Source organism: Toxorhynchites rutilus, chromosome 3 (genome assembly GCF_029784135.1).
Source record: "Toxorhynchites rutilus septentrionalis strain SRP chromosome 3, ASM2978413v1, whole genome shotgun sequence".
In the NCBI taxonomy this organism is placed as follows: Eukaryota; Metazoa; Arthropoda; class Insecta; order Diptera; family Culicidae; genus Toxorhynchites; species Toxorhynchites rutilus.
This window is the reverse complement of record NC_073746.1, coordinates 251198342-251218880: the sequence shown is the minus strand read 5'-3', so window position 1 is coordinate 251218880 and position 20539 is coordinate 251198342. Positions and strand designations below refer to the sequence as shown.

At 35.3% G+C, this 20539-nt stretch overlaps 1 protein-coding gene across 1 annotated transcript; it reads left to right on the top strand.

The window, feature by feature from the left end:
- Positions 1-588: 588 nt before the first annotated feature.
- On the top strand, positions 589-20190 carry LOC129778710 (cytochrome P450 4d1-like). Its single transcript, XM_055785781.1, has 6 exons — positions 589-977; positions 14099-14205; positions 18647-18926; positions 18986-19055; positions 19112-19656; positions 19714-20190. The coding sequence occupies exons 1-6, from the start codon at positions 818-820 to the stop codon at positions 20055-20057; spliced, it is 1506 nt and encodes a 501-aa protein (XP_055641756.1). The 5' UTR covers positions 589-817; the 3' UTR covers positions 20058-20190.
- Positions 20191-20539: the final 349 nt, after the last annotated feature.

The following is a 20539-nucleotide window of genomic DNA, read 5'->3' as shown; positions in this document are numbered from 1 at the left end:
TGTATCTTAGGCGCTGATTTTTCCTGTAATAAAGTAGTGCATTCAGACTCCTCGCAAACACTGTTTTGGGTACTAAATATGTGTTGTTGTTTGCTCTCCGGTGGAATATCATATACTGATTTCACTATAGATGTGATTTTTTTGAACATCTATAGCATATCTTTATCACAATTATTGATTGATAAAAGGTTCCAGACAATCGGCTGCAGTTATCGCTAGTGCAGATTTGATCGCCCATTAGCAGCGGGGACGACAACATGCACTAGACGCAGGCACTACGATACCTGCTCCGACAAGGATACAGTACTCAGCGCACACAGAACCCGACGACCTCTCTCATGCAATAGCACAGCAATTAACTATTTTCAAGTTCAATGTTTGTGTATATACGCGTATTCTCGAATACCGATCTATCTGCGTTCTAGACTTAGTTCCAAAGCACACCAAGCTAATCCATTTCTAATAAACGCTGGTGTGTTGGGTGCGAAATCGCTTTCTTATTTACTAGAGGTTTACACATTTAAACGTCTAGTTTGTGCTTTTTCAGTGCCCTATGTAACGCGTTCCATACAGAAACTAACAGAGCGATCCTCCTCATTAGTCATTCCAGACAGAGTCGCACAGTCAGTTGCTTCCGATCGGTTGAGTTGTTTGCTTAGAGTGAAATAATCACAGTTAAGCGGGTGCGACAAGTTTGAACTTAAAAAGGCGCGTAATTGGCCGCGTGGTGTCTTTGTGAGGGGTGTTTGAATGCCAAATATTATATCAGAACTGTTGAAGTAGGTCAGTGACATCCAGCAGGCAGAAACTGGGAGCAATGATCTTAGTCTTCATTGTGGCAATAGTGGCCATTGGCCTCGGCGTGTTCCTCTTTCAAAAGTTTTCCAATGTACTGTATTACGGAGCTAAAATTGGAGGACCCAAGGGTTACCCGCTGATCGGAAATGCTCTGTTATTCATTAATAAAACTCCCCCTGGTAAGCCAAATTCTATTGTGATTAGGTTATCGGAAATAGTGAGGTGGATTCTTATATAACATGCAATCTCGTAATGAACCTCCGTTGAGGTCAGAAGTGTTAATAAAATGCATACAAATAGTGTTTCCGTGTGTTCCGATTCAAAATCTGTAATCATTTTTCCGAAAAGTGTTGAGGAACTATCATTTATTTGTCATTTTGAAATAAATCGTTGGTATATCCATATTCTGAAATTACGAGGTATATACAATTCATGAGACCGACAATACGTTCGGTTGTTGAATAAAATAGAAGCGGGAAAATTTCAAATGTGGCCTATGAAAAGTGATCAAGCATGCAATGAACGAACGAACGATACAAAACTGTTGACGATCGCCATTTTGTTCGTTCCGGAACTACACAGTATCATCTCTTATAGAGGAGTGTAGGACTTCAGTCGAGATTGTACAGATACAACACTGAATCGCAAGCTTGCTCCGATATGTTAGCTTTCGGATAGATGATAAAATCTATTAGGTAGAAGGAATGGATTGTGCATATCGTGCGCATTTGTCTCAAAGTTGGATCAGTGGCATCGCGGTTTTACGAGTATATTTAATGAGTGGATGAAATAAGTGGGTACGTAAAGGTGAATGTGTGCGCTTTGAATTTTAATAGTGATCCATATTCTTCAGTGAAAAAAACGTTTACTCTCTTACATGCTAGAAAACAAAAAATCTCCACAAAAAGTGTTTGAGAAGTGTCTTCCTTTTGGGAAACAGTGTTATTGAGGAAACATATGCATGATTTCAGAGACAATATTGCACTGAAAGCAATATCAGTACTTAATCGATTGCACATAGTACTAAGGTACTTTTTGTCCTTTTCCCACAAAAGTATAACATTTTGAACCTAAACTTTGAAGTTCTTCTGGAACTGTGTTGTTATGTTTGTACTTCGACATCGATTTTGAAAGTACTGTATAGTTTTTTTTATCCCACTTGTTTATTTATTTAGGCTCATTTTAGTTTTAGTTCTTCCATTATAGCTCTAACAGAGCCGAATTTAATCGTGTACATGCTACATGTTTGTGGTATCTATAAATTGTGGATTGCACAGTAGCCATTTGGGCGTAAGAGTATTCCTTCTGTATTCCATCGTTCAGTAGAACGAACAGTTGATATGACCATTGTTGTGAACTATTAATAGTTCAACATCCCGATGTTTTTCTTGTTGCAAACAGAGCTTGCATATGGATAGAGAGAAGCCAGGATGATTGTTGCTTGGACGTAGTTATTCTATAACAACACAAATATCGCCAATTGAGGGCCCTGAGTTTTGAACTCACGAGCGATCACTTAGTAAGCGAACGCGTAACCGATGTGGCTTCGAAGACCCCAGTACATACTGTTGTCTATCAAATTTAGGAATCGGTAGTGAAAATCAACTTTCAAGCAAATTGCTTCAGTATCTTTGACCTTTGCGGCGAGTGCTGCTCTAGTGGATGGGTGTTTTGCGCACCTGACATTAACATAATTATCTTCGAATCCGGGTCGCCACAGCACCATCCTCCATTAGTACTGTCATTATCGACTAGGGGTGAAGCAGTGTCGGCTGCTGAGGATCTTAACACAGGTGAACAATCGCTGAACTACGCTGAAATCAATTGCGCTGCATTCAATGAGTTTCTGAGTAGCTTGGAGCACTACACTTCTTCCCGTCCTACAGCGTGACAAAAATTCCTGTCAACGCAAACTGCGCTGTCGACGAACTGTTGAAATTAAGTATAACTTTCAACTTGCTAGCAATGTATACCGCAACCTTAACGCTACTCTTTACAAATCATACGTATTTCGTGTGCAGACAAATTTGCGTAGGAATCCAACAAGTTTCTGGCATTTTGTCAATTCCAAGCGTAAAACTACAGACATCCCATCTAAGATGTTCTTGGATGATTGGAAGTCGTCCTCTGTTCCTGAAATGTGTGAAATGTGTGTGTGAAACACTTTGCTTCAGTGTTTGTCGCTGATGCAGCCGCTTCGTCTGAAGCACAGAGCGTTCCGGAGTTTCCAATAGACTTGCGGTAATTCATTGTTACTCTGCTATTGATACCGACATAAAAGCCGCTTTCGATCGAATTGACCACCGCATTCTGCTGAGAAAACTATCCCGTCTTGGTGCTGTTGAAGGATTCAACAACTGAGTGAGGTCATAATTTTCTGGAAGAACGTTTCATGTTAAGTTCCAGTCTCACACTTAATCTCCGTTTGCTGTTTGTTCGGAAGTGTCGTTTATCCTACCATCCGGCTGTGTGTCGATCTACGTAGATGACTTGAGGATCTATCTGGTTATTAACTCTTGGGGATTGCCATCGACTACAGAGCTTGCTTGACTAGTTTGCGGTTTGGTGCCGTCTGAATAAATTAACCATAAGCATCGCTAAGTGTGTGATCATGAGCTTTTAAAAAAACAGCCAGTTATACTGTTCTGAATCATATTTCGGACGCTTAAGGCATATGATGCAGAAAACAGATCTAAACTTTATGCACAGGTATTATTTGGTTGATATTTTTAATCAATTAGGTCAATATACTTTTAAGCTTTCTACTTTGGTACCTATTTGATTGAAAATATGAAAAAATCATCGAATAAAATGCTTTTCAAATGAAGCGAATAAGAATTAAACACTAAATCAAATTTCGGACAGATTAAATTCGGACACTTTATTTTGTAATTTTTTGGACGAAAATTACATTACACTTGATTATATTCTATAATTAACTGCGAAACACTTACCAAGCAATCGCAGTAAACTGTTAACGATGATGAGAACTGATGAAACACGGGAGAAATTTAAATATTTATGAACGGGTAAATTCTACGTGCTCACGCTAAGCAAACGTCAAACACAAACGATAATGAGTAGTGTTGTCAGATTTTTGCCGATTATGTTATAATTCAAATGTAGTTCTCATATGAAATGATAGTGAAACCAAGGGATTACTCTAAAGAAGCAATTGTGATATTAATTTTATAGTTATATCATCAGTGCATTAAGCATTTAATGATAATAGAACAAAGTGTCCGAAATATGATGTTGTCCGAAATATGATTCAGAGCGGTATTCAACTACACGATCGACGATTTGATTTTAGAGAAGGTCAATTAGGTCAACGACTTGAGCGTAGTTCTCGACCATAAGCTCACTTTCGATGAACACCGTTCATATCAAGAATCTCTAGGGACTTCACTGTACCATACTGCCTGAAATCACCCTACTGCTCTCTTGTTTGGCTGATTCTCGAAACTGCATCGGTAGTATGGATCCCATATCAGCAAATATTGAGCATCAGGATTGAACGGACCCAAAAATGTTTTATTCGTAGAGCGCACAGGTGTCTGTAGTAGGATGCACTTGAAAGACGAAGGCGCATTCAACAAGCAAAATCTGTTGCCAAACTTCTGTCTGGTGAAATTGGTGCGCCTTACTTATTCGAGAAGGTGAACTTTTGCACTCCCAGCAGAATTCTACGATCATCGTATTTGCTGCAACCGCTTCCATATCGTTCGTCGTTTGGACAACATGACCCGATTTCGGGAATGATCCGTACGTTTTCGCCAATAGAGTTGTTTTTTGATTTTTGAGAACTACAATCACGGTTCAAAAACAAAATTGTGAATTCCGATGATTAAGCACATGTGTTTTGTTGTGTTTTAATGTTTTAATGTTTCATTTTTAAGTTTCAATTTCATTAAGACAAAGTCAGATTAATTTATAAACAATTTGTTAATTTTTTCTTACTTAAAGTAGCTTACACTAGCTTCAATACACATCGATTTGACAGCGATTTAAATGCGTGATCTAGCTCAGATTTGAGAAATGGCGTTCGGCTTGGTACATTATCGTATAGAAGAGCCCAACTTTCCGGATTATGATTCGAAGAATTCTGATCACCAAAAATTAATATATAACTATCTGTACCCTGTCACGCTTTGCTGTGGCACATTGTGGTTGCATGGTCGAGTTGAATTTATCTATTTTTCATGTTGGAACAACAATCCTAGATGCGTTTGGTAGTTTTGTATATTGTATCATAATTTGAACTCAATCGGTTCCGAACTTTTCGAGTTTTTGACGCGTACACAGAACATTTTTATATATGAGGAAAATAGATACATTTAAATTAATTTCAATACAATTTCAGTTCACGAATTTGTCAAACACTTGAAAAAAATATGTTTCCATTACATAGAACACATGTTTAGTACGGAATAGTCGATTTTCATTAGAAGCTCAATTTCAGAAATGCACTATGGCGATATAAAACCATTTTATCTCCAATTTTTTCAATTTCTTATTTCGTGACAACATTTCTTGAAATTAATTGTATATTGTGGCCAACTTTGAGCTCAATCGGTTTCGAACTTTTCGAGTTTTTAAAGCATCCACAAACGAACAGAACATTTTTATATACAGCCATTCCATGCCAAACCGATATAGTGGTTCTCAGATTTTTCGTCAAAAATGACAATTTTGTTCTTTATCCCAAAACATTAGACCCGTATTTCTTTTAATTTTTTTTGTTAGGGTGCCCATATCCGTTTTAGGGTGGTCCGAAAAATCAATTTTTCCACTTTTTCCTAAAATGACTTTTTTTTTTCAAAAATTCATAACTTTTGGACCACTGAACCGATTCAGATGACCGACATATCAAATTAAAGCCATCGAGCCTTTTATTAAACAAGTTTGGCATCGATTCAATTCCGGATCTTGATTAACACATTGTGTATGAAGACGGAATAATTATAACTGCCAGTGACATTTCCTGGTCTTTGAACATTGTTGTTTTTACCAAAAGATAGATAATTTTTTCAGGTAGCTTGAACATTCAATCGTTCTAGGACTCGTCGAAAAACTGGACACGTTTCGTGATATCCATTTTCTATGACGAAAAATCTCCGGCCACTAACATTCTGATTGTCAAGGATTGTTTAAATAATTTATTCATGCATATCGCGTGTTGCCCCAAATTTCATCTGATACAAAGTTCTACTCATCTGTTTAATAAGCTTTTTCCATAGTGGAAATCCCGAATATTTTTCAGTACACTCAAATGTTCAAGGCATATCAAGACAGTGCTAGATAATTCCATTAAACTAGAATATTTCAAGAAATGAGAAAATCATAATGAGTTTTAATTTTCAAAATTATGTTAGTGAGAATGATGTGAAAGTAAGAGCATCCGCAAAGTTATTGATTAAGTTATTGATTTATGTTTTAGGATATAAAATGACTCAAAGAATTTGTTTGAATTTCAATTTACGAGGGTTGGCTAATAAGTAATGCACACATGCTTATCGAAGATGGCTGAAATCTGCCAATGTCGATTTTTTTTAACAAACATTTCCCGGAAAACGGAAGATGGGAATAGAATGTTTCTTGAACATTGGAGTTTCTTAAGCGCCAATAATAAAAACTACACTAATAACTTTCGTCAAAAAAATTATGTTTACAGTTTGGTCGTGAATTTTCTAACTTGGTATTTGTGATGGTTTCGTTATCATATAGGGGAATGGGGGGTATGCCCGACCCCCTAAGGAAAAGTATTGTTTTGTGAGATCTGCGGGCATATATTGATATGTTTCCTCCACAGAATCATTGTCTAGTTCGTTTGCCATGAGATATAAGGAATATCAGTACATTTAAACGGTAATTTTCTCAAGTAATAGTCAATTTAAAAAACTGCCATAAAAATGAAGCTCATCAACCAGTGCGGGTGAAACCGGCACCCCATGGGGGTAACACCGGTACCCTACGGGGTAAGACCGTCATCTCAATTTCTCAATATATATACTTGGCAACAGATGAACCAGTTTGAATGTGACAGTCGGCAAATAGAAGGTATTCTAATTCTAAATGTCGCTGTCGAGTATGATTCGGATCGTTCAACCGATTCCGGAGATATGGTCGGAACAAGTTCCGATGAACATGGAATATGGAGAAGAAATCACCAAACCACACCACAATTCAATTACAAGTTTAATGGAATCTAGGACCACATTGAACACTTACCGGTGGTCAGTTTTTCGTCTTACTTAAATCAATATCCGTCATACGACGATTTAATCACACTAGGATTCGACTTGAAATCACAGAGAAGTTTGAGTTCATGACTGTAGGTAAATTATTTCAGGTTTTTGTGATTATGATGGCAATAAAACTAATTAAATTATGTTTATTTGTAATTAGTTTATTATTTTCGTTATGACCATATAGCCATTATTTTTCGTTCAATGATGAAGTTCATTTAGTTTTATCGAATAGGTTAAATCCAACATTAAATTTACATCAGTAGTTCAATTCATAAAAAAACAACTTACGAACAAGCGATTCCATTTCTTTCAGCAAGCTCGAAAGCTAGCTTCCGTACGTCAATCTTCGTGATGCCATAAAATCGGTTTTCTAGGTCAAGTAGGTGCTGCATGATCTCCGCTTCCTGCTCCACCGTAAATAGGGTCTTTCTTGGTCCTAGTTTTGCGCTTACCACCTTCTGAAAAACGTGATCATGTAATGTAGACCTGGGTATTCCAAAAGTCGTGAAAGCACGTTTGATAGAAACTCCACAAGCAATAGCCTCTTTTGCAAGGGTGAGGTTCTCCTGGGACCAACTCCCTCGATTCGTTTTCCTTTGGTAGCTGCGAGGCATCTGAAATTGATGGAAAATATGTCTTAGAAACCTTCAACTAAACGCAAACCATGCCGGGATCCCCCACTCAAAGGGTGACGGACTTACCCCGACAGCACATATTTTTTCAAGAAGACTATTTCTATTAACTTATTGCTTTAATTTACCTCAACTCGAATCCCAGTGATTGCTAACAATACAGGGGACAAATTGTAGAGCAACGGAAAAGAATTTGAAACCGCGTTGAACAATAAAAGCTTAAACTTCACTGACGGAAAATTACATCCGGCTACATATCATCGGCATTCGAGTTTGTTTTGATTAATATTTTTACAATTGACGGATCATGTTGGGTTCGATGTGATTGAAAACGTCTAAAATAATAAATACTAACATGTATAGTATTCAAAAACGTAGTTAATCAGAGTTTTCTAGTAAAACTCAGGGGGTGCCGGTCTTATCCTCAGTGGCGGGCTTACCCTCGCTTCCCCTAAACAATTTAAATCACGACCTTTCTTTCAAGAAATCGTAACTCGAAATCCAGATGTCTGATTAAAATATGTTGTTTGACAAAGTTGTTGGAAAATTAATGAACTTTTTATGAAAAAAAATATTTTGAATATTTTGAAAAATCTTACTCAAAAATTGAATTTTAATATTAAAATGTTTGATATCTCAAAACAGAACTAGACTTTATGCAAATATGAACTTCGGATCAATTCCGGTTCAAAAATATTACATTGCTAAACGTAAGGTGGATTCTTCGGGTAAGTTAAAATTTGTCTTTGCATATAAATGCGCTCGCAAGTTAATGTTTTGGCAAGCATCTGTTGTTGTGGATAGAAAACAAAAGTTTTCGTCACTAGAGCAACTGTGAATAAACAACTTTATAAGGAGACGTGTCTTCAAATTAATTTTGCCGTTCATTCGATCACCTGTGAAGATAGGCAGCTGTCATTGCAGCCATTTATATTTATTGAAAAAAAATATCAATATTTTCGTCCCATCGAATTTGGCAAACGTCAATCGTAAATTGAAAAAGTATGGCAAAACAATAAAAACACCATTCGAAATGAGAAAATTGTGGAAAAAGATGGCAGATACGGTTGATTATGACACTAAGTAAAAAATCGAAAGTTCATGAGAAAAGCAGAAGAATATTTTTTTCTTGTATTTTTTTGTCAAGGCTAAATAAAAACATACAAACATATATTTTTACCATATTTTGTTCTTTATTTCTTGGTGGAGAAATTGAAAATTTTGTGCAACCGAATTCTGAATAGAATAAATTTCATTTCATGCGAAATTGGTGTTAATTTTGTGGATGACTCATTCCAACCGAGGTCAAACATAGCTCTGGAAATTAGAAAATAGTAAAATATAAATAAAAAATATATAAAATATAAAATAAAAAAAATAAGTAGAACTGTTTTAGTTGAATGGCTTTGTTGTAACGAAACGTTTTAATAAAGCAGAAAATGTACAAAACGCGTAATAACAGAAACATATCAGGTACCAGTCATTACAGCACCACTATTTCGTGTATTGATCTTTACGCACTACGAGACTAAAACAGAATCGTAGATCATAATTGTAGCCTGAGTAAATATGCAAATGAACATTCTGTGATGCCAAACAATGATAGTGAGGTAATTAAGTATACAAGTTGTCTATTAACATATTAAGGACCGCTCACGAGTTTTCTCGTGTTTCGCGTTTCGTCTGTTACGGATGGATCTAGAAATAACTCGTGTTCGGGAGTAGCATGTCTGGAAGGTCGAAAAAAATGGCGGACAGTTTTGATAAAATTGAGTTATTTTTCATGAAAAATCGCTGTTTAGAAGCTCATAAAAAATCGAAAAAATTTGTTATAAAGAAACGGCTATGTAACGCTTTAGATAATTCATTTTTACATACTGATAAAAAATTCAACCAAATCGGTCGAGTAGATCCTAAGATACCACCAGTTGAAAAAACATGATTTCGAGAAAAACGCGTTTGAAAATTCGTACAGAAATACTATATCCCTTGAGGTGACTTCATACTTTGGGCTGTAACTTTCCAACGGAATCAAGTATCAAAAATCCTTTAGGACAACATTTCTGGGGGCATAAGTTTTCTCCTTTTCTTCTTTTGCGAGTAAATGATTCCCTCGCTGTAAACAGTTGAGTAAGTTTAAATGTAAATACATATTACATAAAAGATAAGTTTTAAGAATTTAGTTTAATCATCAACATTGTTAGAATATCCTTATATCTCCTCCTTTTCCTGAAGAGAATATGTCACCGTTTTGTCTTAAAACTTATGTAACTGAGCCTGTAAAAATAAACGAATTATAAAAAAATCCGGACAACTTAATAAAATCGCATAATAAAAATAGAGTTTTTTTCAGTTGTGGAAGCTGGCGTATTAGTCAGTATTTTTGTTCTCATTCACCAATTTAATTGTGAACCATCGATGAAATGTAACTTAGGAACCGAGGAATGAGAATATTAAGAGATGTGGTATTTTTCCGTATAGTGCGTTGGACTTACATTTTTATTTCCCTAACAAGCTCACTCACAACACAACAACTTTCCAGGTGTTTGAATATTGTGTCCGGTTGTTTAATCTCGGAAGACTTCTGCTTCGTCGACGATTAAAGATGTCCACTTTGTGGTAAGAGTTGATAATAATACGAATTAAAGCTCGCATCCAAGTGGTTAATGATTTATATCAGGGGTTTCCCGGTAAATGATGTTATTGATGATGATGATGATGGTCCCGCCTCCTTCCCCTACAGAGATTTGAGCAAGACGAGTTATCTAAAAGAAAATTTAGTAATTTTTTTCAGCATTGAAATCAGTTAGGCAAAAAAAAAAAAAACGAACTGATTTTATTTACAGATATAAGTTAAAAAAAAATTGCAATGTCAAATGACAAGCCAATACTCGGTCATGTCCGCAACAGAGCCGATATGATCCCGACGAGGCCCTTGCAGCCGAGTGGTCCACCAGAGCACAAGCCCAACCGCCAGCCTTGTATTAGATTGACTATGAATATCCTCATCCAGAGAAATCGAGAAAATTTCCTTAACGAAATATTTCTAGACCGGCATTTAGAAAACTTTCAATTTAATATCCTTTATATCTGTGTTACGCGCGCGACGCTCAAACTTATGTAGACTACTTTTATTTTTTTTTAACTAATATAATATAAAACAACAAAATAAAAATAAAATAGTCCATCATCGTCAGGATCATGACGGACATAATAGAGAGGACATAAATACAAATTAAAAAAAAAAGATAATTTAAAAAATTAAGTAGTTTGCAAAATATAATCCGTTCAAAAAAAAACTTCGTCAGGTTAATTGAAAATATTAAAAACAAACTGCAAATTACCTTTGTTTCATTCTTGGAAAGTTTTTTGATAGAAATCGTCAAAACATAAGCGCATCCGACACTGTCCCATTTCTAAAGGATCTAAGCTTCAATAATGGTGCACCCGTGGCCGAGTGGTTAGCGTCTCACATTATCATGCCGGGTTCGATTCCCGTTCTGGCCGGGGGATTTTTTCGTCAAAGAAATGTGGTCACGCGTATTCTAGAGCTTGCCCCTCGGAATACATTCAAGGCGTGTTATTTGGCTTTAGAAATCTCAGCTAAAGTATTAATAAATGACGCTAGTTAATGCATACGTTGAGACGGCAAAAGTTCCACAGGGAACGTTAACGCCATTCAAGAAGAAGCTTCAATAATTTGATCAAATCACCGATTCGAATCTGGATCTATCTATTCTCGATTACTCAATGCCACATCCCGAATATGTGATAGTAGACCAGGATCATAATCATTAGAAACATTTCATTTTTTTTCAAAGTGTAGCTATCAATTTTCCACATCTCCCTGGTAATTTGCGGATGTCTCACAAGCACAATTCTTCTTCAGAAGCAAATAAGTAAAACCATTTGCGTGAGCAGTATAGCGCAGCTCAACTAGAGCGTGTCTAATAGATGTAGGGGAACCGCGGGTAATACGGACAGTGGGGGTAATATGGACAGGTGGTTGGTTTATACAGTTACATTTTGAATTTCAGATTTCCGTCAATGAGAACACCTTCTACATGTTGTTCTATAATATTCAAACCACCCTATGACAATGAATACTGATCAAAAGTGGAAAAGGAAAGCAAAAGCCGGATATCATACATGATTCCGCGTGTGGATGTAATTTTAGCTACTTTGATATTAAGCATTTTGAGTGGTTTAATATCAATATATATTAATATAACAGAGAAGCGATATTAGGTATACAGTACAGACTCGATTATATACAGTCTTCGATTTCTTTTCACTGTATATAATCGAGTCAAAATTTTTTTTTCTTATTCGTTTTTCATGTATGTATTATTCGTATTTTGAATAAAAAAGAATAATTTGGTTTTTGATTTATCCCCTTAAAGTCAGAAAACACCTTTCTCACATGAAAAAATAGATTTATCCAGATTCTCTCCGAATTCTCTCAGGAGGTGATAGACGATCATATTTGATGAAAAAAAATCCTACTGTGCAAATGTTCGAATTTCAACAATGACAGTTATAGTTATAGAACTTGAATTTTTTTTTTCGGATTCTGTTGTCTCAAACTGGCTCTACATTGAAAAGTACGCTACGGTAGACGATAGTGTTGCTTTCACTTGCAAGATGAGAACATTTAGTACAGGATATAGTAGTGGAACATCTAAATTAGTGGATTCTAATAACATTTTGGAAGTGAAAAACTTAAAAGTTAATAATATTTAATGTGTTATTATTAATTTTATCCTAAAAAATATATTAAACTTGATTGTTTCTATCAATTAAATTGAAGCTCTTCTACCGCTCTACAATTTGTTCTATGACACCCATCTTCTATACTTCTTAATTTGGCTGCAATATTGATATAAACAATTCCTGGTGAAAATTAAAGCAACCTCTTCAAAAATCACGATTTTTATCACACTGTAGATGTAATAGCTCACCTTAACGCTGAAGGGTTGCACTTTTTCTTGAAATAAGTCATATTGGAAATATAAAAAAAAATATTTTTTTTCAAACTGTATATAATCGAGTCCGACCTGTATACGGAAAAGTAATTTTATTTTTGAGTGGAAAATTTAAATTATTGAAATAATTGTACTGGTGGGGTAAAACGGACAGATGCCAGTGGGAGATAAACTGTGAAAAGTCTATTTAATCTATTTCTAACGAATGCCCTGCGTCTATAAACGGTAATCAAATCACCAAATGAGGACTGTTTAGAAGCTGACTGGAACCAAAAGCAAAAGAGTTGAGGGTCTGTCCGTTTGTACTGCTGAAAAGCACGATACCATTTCTAGGTGGATTAATTCAGTTTTTGAATCATTTAACGGACATTCGTGATGAGCTCAGACCTTGGTTGAATAAAATTATTCCTCTCGCGATCGATAAACCTTTACGCTTCATATATTACAAACCTGTCCATATTACCCCCCCAAAATGTGCATATTATCCGCATCGAAAAAATTGTTGTACTTCTCGGTCTGTTTTAATTTCAGTAAAAAAAAACATAGAAAAACACTTTGTAAAATAGTTGGCCATTTAGGTAGAAGAACAGTATATTGAATTGCAAGAAACTGCATCAAAGTTTTGGGAAACATGAGTTTCCAAAGATATAATTGAACTTCTTCTTAACATGTCCGTTTTACCCCCACCTTCCCATAGATTATTAGTATTCTGTTAGAGCCAATTCTTGTGAGTAAGACGTATCTGAAAGTACGCAAAAAATATTCGTTATTTTTCAGCAAAACTAGTCATCGAGCTATTTTAGGACATTTTCGTAAGAATTGAAGTGCTGCTCCGCGAGTGCGTGTTCAATCGAGGAAAACTAATGGTAATCGGAATGAGCCAAGCCTGATGAATGAGCCCCAGGCGACAGTTGATTCCAATGGATTAGCTCCTTAGTTGGTTTTGCTTTGTGGCGTGTGGGGGGATTATCGTCAAGAAAAATAACTTTGAGTTATTTTTTGGTCGTGTTTAGAGCAGATCACTATTAATAGTTTCATTGGTTTTCAAGAGGTAATACATATATTTTATTTACATTACAACTCTATTGCAAGTGTTTATCGGTTAACCAACGGGGTACAATTAGGAAAATTATTCCCGAGACTGCATCCAAAAACATTTTATTAGACGCAATCGTCAACAAGCAGTTCCTCCACTATCTGATATGTTCCTCATCATCGTTAATTATTCCACAGAAAAAAAATAAACGAACATCCTAAACTGTAAAGTCACTTACTTGTTGAGTGACTACGATGAGTAATTGCATTCTTTTTATTGAGGGCTTGGTTTATTGCACCGTTTTTTTTTATTATCCCGTGCTTTTCGAACGTATTCGGCTTTAACAGTGAATTGAGTGAATTGTAATTCAATATCTTCATGTCTCTCTTTTCGCAGCCTTTTTTCGAGCCATTGAGGATACGGTCAAGCAAGCGGGAAAGTGCTTCCGGCTATGGCTGGGTCCGGAGCTCCTGATCGTGATAACGGACGCCAAGGTCGCCGAGGTAATGAAATCTTCCTTATGGTAGTGCATGAGCTGTGGATGTGCGGAAGGTAACCACGTATAAAGGTGTGGATGAACTCGACGAACTTTTAATGTACACTAGTAAAACTAGTGACGTACAGGCGGCACTTGTGTTTTGGCCAGTAATAAACCGCGACGCAAGATCGATGTGCAAACGGGTTTGTTGAAGTGAATGTTCATACTGTTTTGTTTTCAGTTCTATTCTAGTATACCAGAACCGCAGTTGATTCGCTTCAGAATCAGTGACCGAGACATATTAAGATTAGTTCGCTGACATTGAAACAATTACAATTGCATTGATAATCAAAATGCGTATGAAAACGTAGTGCGTATGTTATTTTTTCGCAGATTGGGTTTATTTATAGTTTAGGTATGCTGTTGATGTAACACTAATTACCGTTTCTGGACTATGGAAACACTCACTCATTATAGATTAAATGATAACAAATGTGCATTTTCAAACCGGTCGATCGTGTGAAACGCTACAATTACATCGTATTTACATTTGAAGGTCATTGTATGAAATGAATTAATTCTTTACTTATGCAGGGATCGGTGGGAAATATTATTAATTTTTTTCATCAAGATTAAAAAAGATCGGTATTTGATTATAAAGCTTAAACGTACGGTACGGAGCATGCATAGAGTATCAAATAAGTCATATACAGAAATATATACAAATATAAATGTATATAAAATTGAATTAACGGAAAATTTTATCTGTACGGTAATTAGAATAGCCGAATTGACTGTAACGGTAGTACGGAAAGTGAAAAACATTCGATGAAAGGAAAAGCTATATTATTCACGTCAATCTTTTTTTTTGAACTAACCAACAGAAATTCGAATTGGTCAGATTTAAATTTTCAAGTCGCTGGAATAGTTGAAACAGTACCCGAGCTAATCAGGGTGACAAAAGGACTTCGACGACCATCGATTTGGTTTCTATTAATTTGTGTGAAGAAACATGTAGTTATAAACATAACTATAGGTTTTTTGACGTCGTCATTTCGGATATTGAATGAAAAAAAATAATTGCATGATGGCAAAACGCCAATTGTTGTCTGTGAAATGGAATAAAACCAAATGATTTAAGAATAAAAATGTGAATCTGTGACTTGAAATCAAAGTAAAGTTATGCGATTTTTCGATGCGCACATACCATTCGGTCATCTCCAAAAATCCAAAAACTGCTTGAAAGATAAATGGAGGATAAGTGCAAATAACTCTCAATTTTTCGATGCGTAGTTGCTCCAATCTGCGTACAAAAGATGGGGATATTGTTAAAGGCGAGTTTACGACTTTTTTTAATGAGTCAACATGCAATTAACCTTGGTTCGACACGTTGTTCGGATTTTATTATCTTCCTTCGAGATCCGTAGCTCACAGTCTAATTAATGTTTCATGAAACACGTTCATGATTGAGCAATTAAAGTATCGTGAGTCTTTTGATATTCTAAAATAATGGACTAAGCAGAATACGTAATCTCGAATTTCGAAGGAAAATTCAAAAGATGATCGGCAATACAATTTTTTTACAATTTGTTTTATTTGTTGTATTGCGATGCAGCACTATCAGATATGAATATCCCATCTTTCAACTGTGTTTTTGTTTAAAAGAGACTGTTTTCAACGGTATCATGTTGAAGTACATGAAACGATGAAATTGAAGTTTATCACTTATTATCACTTTTTTCGGGAGGAGGATGTGCTCATGCACTCAGCAGCTTTTCTGCAGGAACTCGGCCCGTCATTCTATCTTCGTTGGAACATCGTCATAAATTTTACAGCAATTCCAAATGAAAACGACAAATAACAAAACATGAGTATCTTTGATTCGAACGAAAGTTTGTATTCCGTTTGGGTTGGAGGAAATATGAGTTTTCCACCGCATTTGGTAATTTTTTGACTCAAGTGTAATATTTTAAAAGGGCGTATCGATTTTAGTGAGAGAAATATTTGGTAATTAATATCTCAAAAAGTATGAGTCCTTCCGGTATAGTGTCTTAAAAAGAGTTATAGAGTATTGATATTCAAACGTGAAAAAAAATATACACTGAGAAAAAAAATTATAAAATTGTTCAACGTAACTCCTAAATATATATATTTTACCATAATGATGTATTCGGAAAAGTTGTTGAAAATTATAAGCAAATTCATAAAAATTCATGAAAATGGTGATATAACACGACAAACATATTAAAAGAGTCTATTTACTATCAAAAAGACAATAAATTAGAAATATTTTTTAAATATCTCGAGAATGGCTGCATATAGAAGGAGATTGATAAAGAGCTTTTTTGTTTTAAATCACATCAGAATTCATAATTTGTGGCTAAAAATGTTTGTTAACATGCAAAAATTGGAAGTTTCGAGAATTCATAAAAATTCGATGTTCCACAAAGTTCGTCAAAAACAGTTTTACCATCCTGTACCCATTTTTTAAATTTTCTAAATTACTTCTTTTTTATATTAAAAAAATTAAAAAAAATCAAAAATACATATATAAATTTCAAAAAAATAAAATCAAAAAAGACAATAAATTAGAAATGTTTTTTTCAAATATGTCGAGAATGGCTACAGTTTGAAGGAGATTGATAAAGAACTTTTTTATTTTTAATCATATCAGGATTCATAATTTGTGGCTAAAAATGATTGTTAACAAACAAAAATTCGAAGTTCCGAAAATTCATAAAAATTCGATGTTACACAAAGTTTGTCAAAAATAGTTTAATCATCTTGTACCCATTTTTAAAATTTTCTACATGACTTCTATTTTATATGAAAAAATAATTAAATAAATAAAAAACATATATTTAGATATTTAGATATATTTTTTTTTGTAAATAAAAAAAAGTAGTTACATAAACAGCCATTCCATGCCAAACCGATATAGTGGCTCTCAGATTTTCGTGAAAAGTGGTAGTTTTGTTCTTTATCGCAAAACATTAGACCCGTATTTTGACCATTTCTATTTTAGAGTGGTCCGAATCCATTCCATTTTTTCCATTTTTTCGCATTTTTGCCAAAAATGGCTTTTTTCAAAAATTCATAACTTTTGAACTACTAGACCGATTCAGATGATCGACATATCAAATTAAAACCAATTAGCTTGTCTTTTTTGAAAAAATACTACAGCTGCAGAAAGTTTGAATCATGTTTTCGTTATTATTGATTGTATTTGTTTTTTTATAGTTTTCATGGTCTCAAAGTCAAAAGTCAAATTTGAGTTGACCAGATTTTTATTGTTCCAACCCTTATTGGTTTGTGTTAAACTGTCCCATTACCGTTCGATTGTTTCAAGATTCTGGCAGAACTGACCGTACTCTTCAGTCTTATCTCTAACATTTTGGTGCAGCAATTTTTTGTTGTTGTTTATTCCAAATGGAGATACAGATGAAATTGTGCTATTGATTCATTCAACACTTGAAGGTTGGAAATTGCAGTTTGTTTGTCCAACTATGAATTAGAAATTTGTGATTTAAATTTGATACCAGTAACTGGTAAATGAGACCATTGTTTGGATTTGGAATATGGGATGTAGAATCTGTAAATGAAATCTGAAACTGGGACTCATACCTAAAACCCTATTTGGAGCCAGGCTTTGCCAACTGCAATGGTTATCTGAATTCATAACACCTTCACTTCAACCTTTATTCTAGTTCTAGATAGGGGGTTTCTGAAGCTTAGATCGATAGTGAAGGCATAAAGATTTTCGAAGATGGAATTTGAAATCCGTTATGACATCGTGAATGTGAATCTTGAATACTGTTCCGAAGCATATTTCGGACACTCTGTAATAATAAATTGAACTGCTTGATGCCCTCATGATATAACTAAAGGTTTACTCTAAAGAATCAATTGTGATATTAATTTTATAGTTATATCATCAGAACATTAAGCATTTCAAGTTATTATTACAGAGTGTTCGAAAAATGATTCAGAACGGTATATACTAATATTTTATGATTTGTAAACTGTATTCTTTAATCTCAATAAGTAATCTGAATATAATATCTGGAATCTGAGATCTGAGTTAAGAATTTGATTTTAGTGTATCATGGAATGTGGATCAATAATTCGAACCAGGGCTTAACATTTAGGAAGCTAGAAACCGCATCTTTAATCTGTGATAAAAAACATCTTGGTCCTAGAATTTGAATATGACCTTTTAATATGAGATTTGCATCTAAGAAAATTCAAGACGTAACTTAGAAACTGTAATACACATATAGAAATAAATCTGGCATCATTATCAGATATTTGAAATCTGTAGTTTGGAATTTATAATGTGTAATCTGGATTTAGAGTTAGGAATAGTCAGCAAAATTATCACGAAATCCTTCGTCCGCATACTTCACAAACGTTACAAGATTTATGCAAAACACTAGACACCTAATAAACCCATCTTCCTTCCTCAGGCCATCCTTAGCAGTCCAAAATACATTGAAAAGTCGGGCGAGTACGATTTTATCCGACCCTGGCTGGGCGAAGGATTACTCACCAGTAGCAACCGGAAATGGCACTCCCATCGAAAGATTATAACGCCGACGTTCCATTTCAAAATTTTGGAACAGTTCGTGGAGATTTTCGACCATCAAAGCAGTATCTTCATCGAACAACTCGGACCCAGAGCGGCCAGTGGACGTAGTTTTGATGTTTTTCCACTTGTCACGCTGTGTGCACTGGATGTAATTTGTGGTGAGAGATTAGCGTTAGCTAACATAGAAATTTACTGAATGTGTATTATATTTTTATAGAGTCTGCTATGGGAACTAAAGTGTACGCCCAGACTAACTCTGATTCTGACTACGTTAAGGCTGTCAAAGAGTATAAGTATCAGCTTTCCCAGTTGGTTCGAAATAATGCACAATTTTCTTTTCCAGAATAACGTATATTATTCATGTACGCACGTACGACGTCATGGCTCGATACAACATCCCGTTCAAGGTATCCCCGTACAAAAAAAGACAAGACGAAGCCCTCAGGATTCTTCATGGACACACCAATAACGTTATCCAATCGAGACGACGTGAGCTCGTCAATGGTTCCTTCGTGCAGGATAAAGAGAATGACGTAGGAATCCGCAGGAAAATTGCGTTCTTGGACATGCTATTGCAGACCACGGTCGATGGGCGACCGCTGACTGATGTAGAAATTCGCGAGGAAGTTGATACATTTATGTTTGAAGGACACGATACTACGACCTCCGCCATTAGCTTCCTGCTTTACAGGCTCGCAAAGCATCAAGATGTTCAACGGAAGGTATACGATGAAATTATCGCTATAATCGGCGATGATCTACAACAGTCGGTGACACTCTCTATGTTGAATGAGTTGCATTACTTGGATTTAGTAGTCAAGGAGACCCTTCGTCTGTATCCTTCGGTTCCATTCTTCGGGAGGAAGATGCTAGAAAATAATGAGATCGGTATTGCGTTTGATTTGCCACTTAACCCCAGTAACATTTTGCATTTACTTTTTTTAGAAGGAAAAATGTTTCCAGCTGGAGCGAGTCTCGTTATAATGCCATTTTTCATGGGCCGTGATCCCGAATATTTCGAGGATCCTCTCGAATTTCGACCGGAGAGGTTCAGTGTGGAAACATCTGCGGAAAAAAACAATCCGTATCGCTACATTCCATTCAGTGCGGGACCACGCAATTGTATAGGACAGAAGTTTGCGATGGCCGAAATAAAAAGTCTGGTCAGTAAAGTGTTGCGACATTTTCAAGTCCTTCCCCCGGAACAGGAACAGGAAGAATCTTTTGTTGGGGAAATGATTCTCAGGCCAACTTTTGGTATTCAGTTGCGGCTTAAGAGAAGAAATTGATGTTTACGTTATAGGATAGTTAATTGTTGCAAAATGTTGTTTCATTATTTTTTATGGAATGAGTTTACAAAATATCTAAAGAAAATTGGTCTTTGTTGGTTAGAAAACAATACTTTTTATTTCAAACAATGTATCTGTGTGTTTTATTGGTCCGAAGTTGCAGTTGTTTTTCAATAGGTTATAATCAAATGATATCTAATCCGAGTGAATATTTCTTGACTACGCTGTTAGTACTCTTGGGACAGGTTACTTGCTTGTTAGGGTTGCTCGTGACTTCACCTACTTTCACGATGTTCAAAAAACCAAATCAAATTTGAAAAGGAATTTATATCACTATTATAGTAAAATTGGAATGAATGACACCTACAAATGACAGAATAATGATTAAAAAAAGATTTAAGATGAAGACACGTTGGCAATTTACACTACACAATCCATGGTTTTAAAATATTCTTTACAACGCCATGTGACATTTGAACACT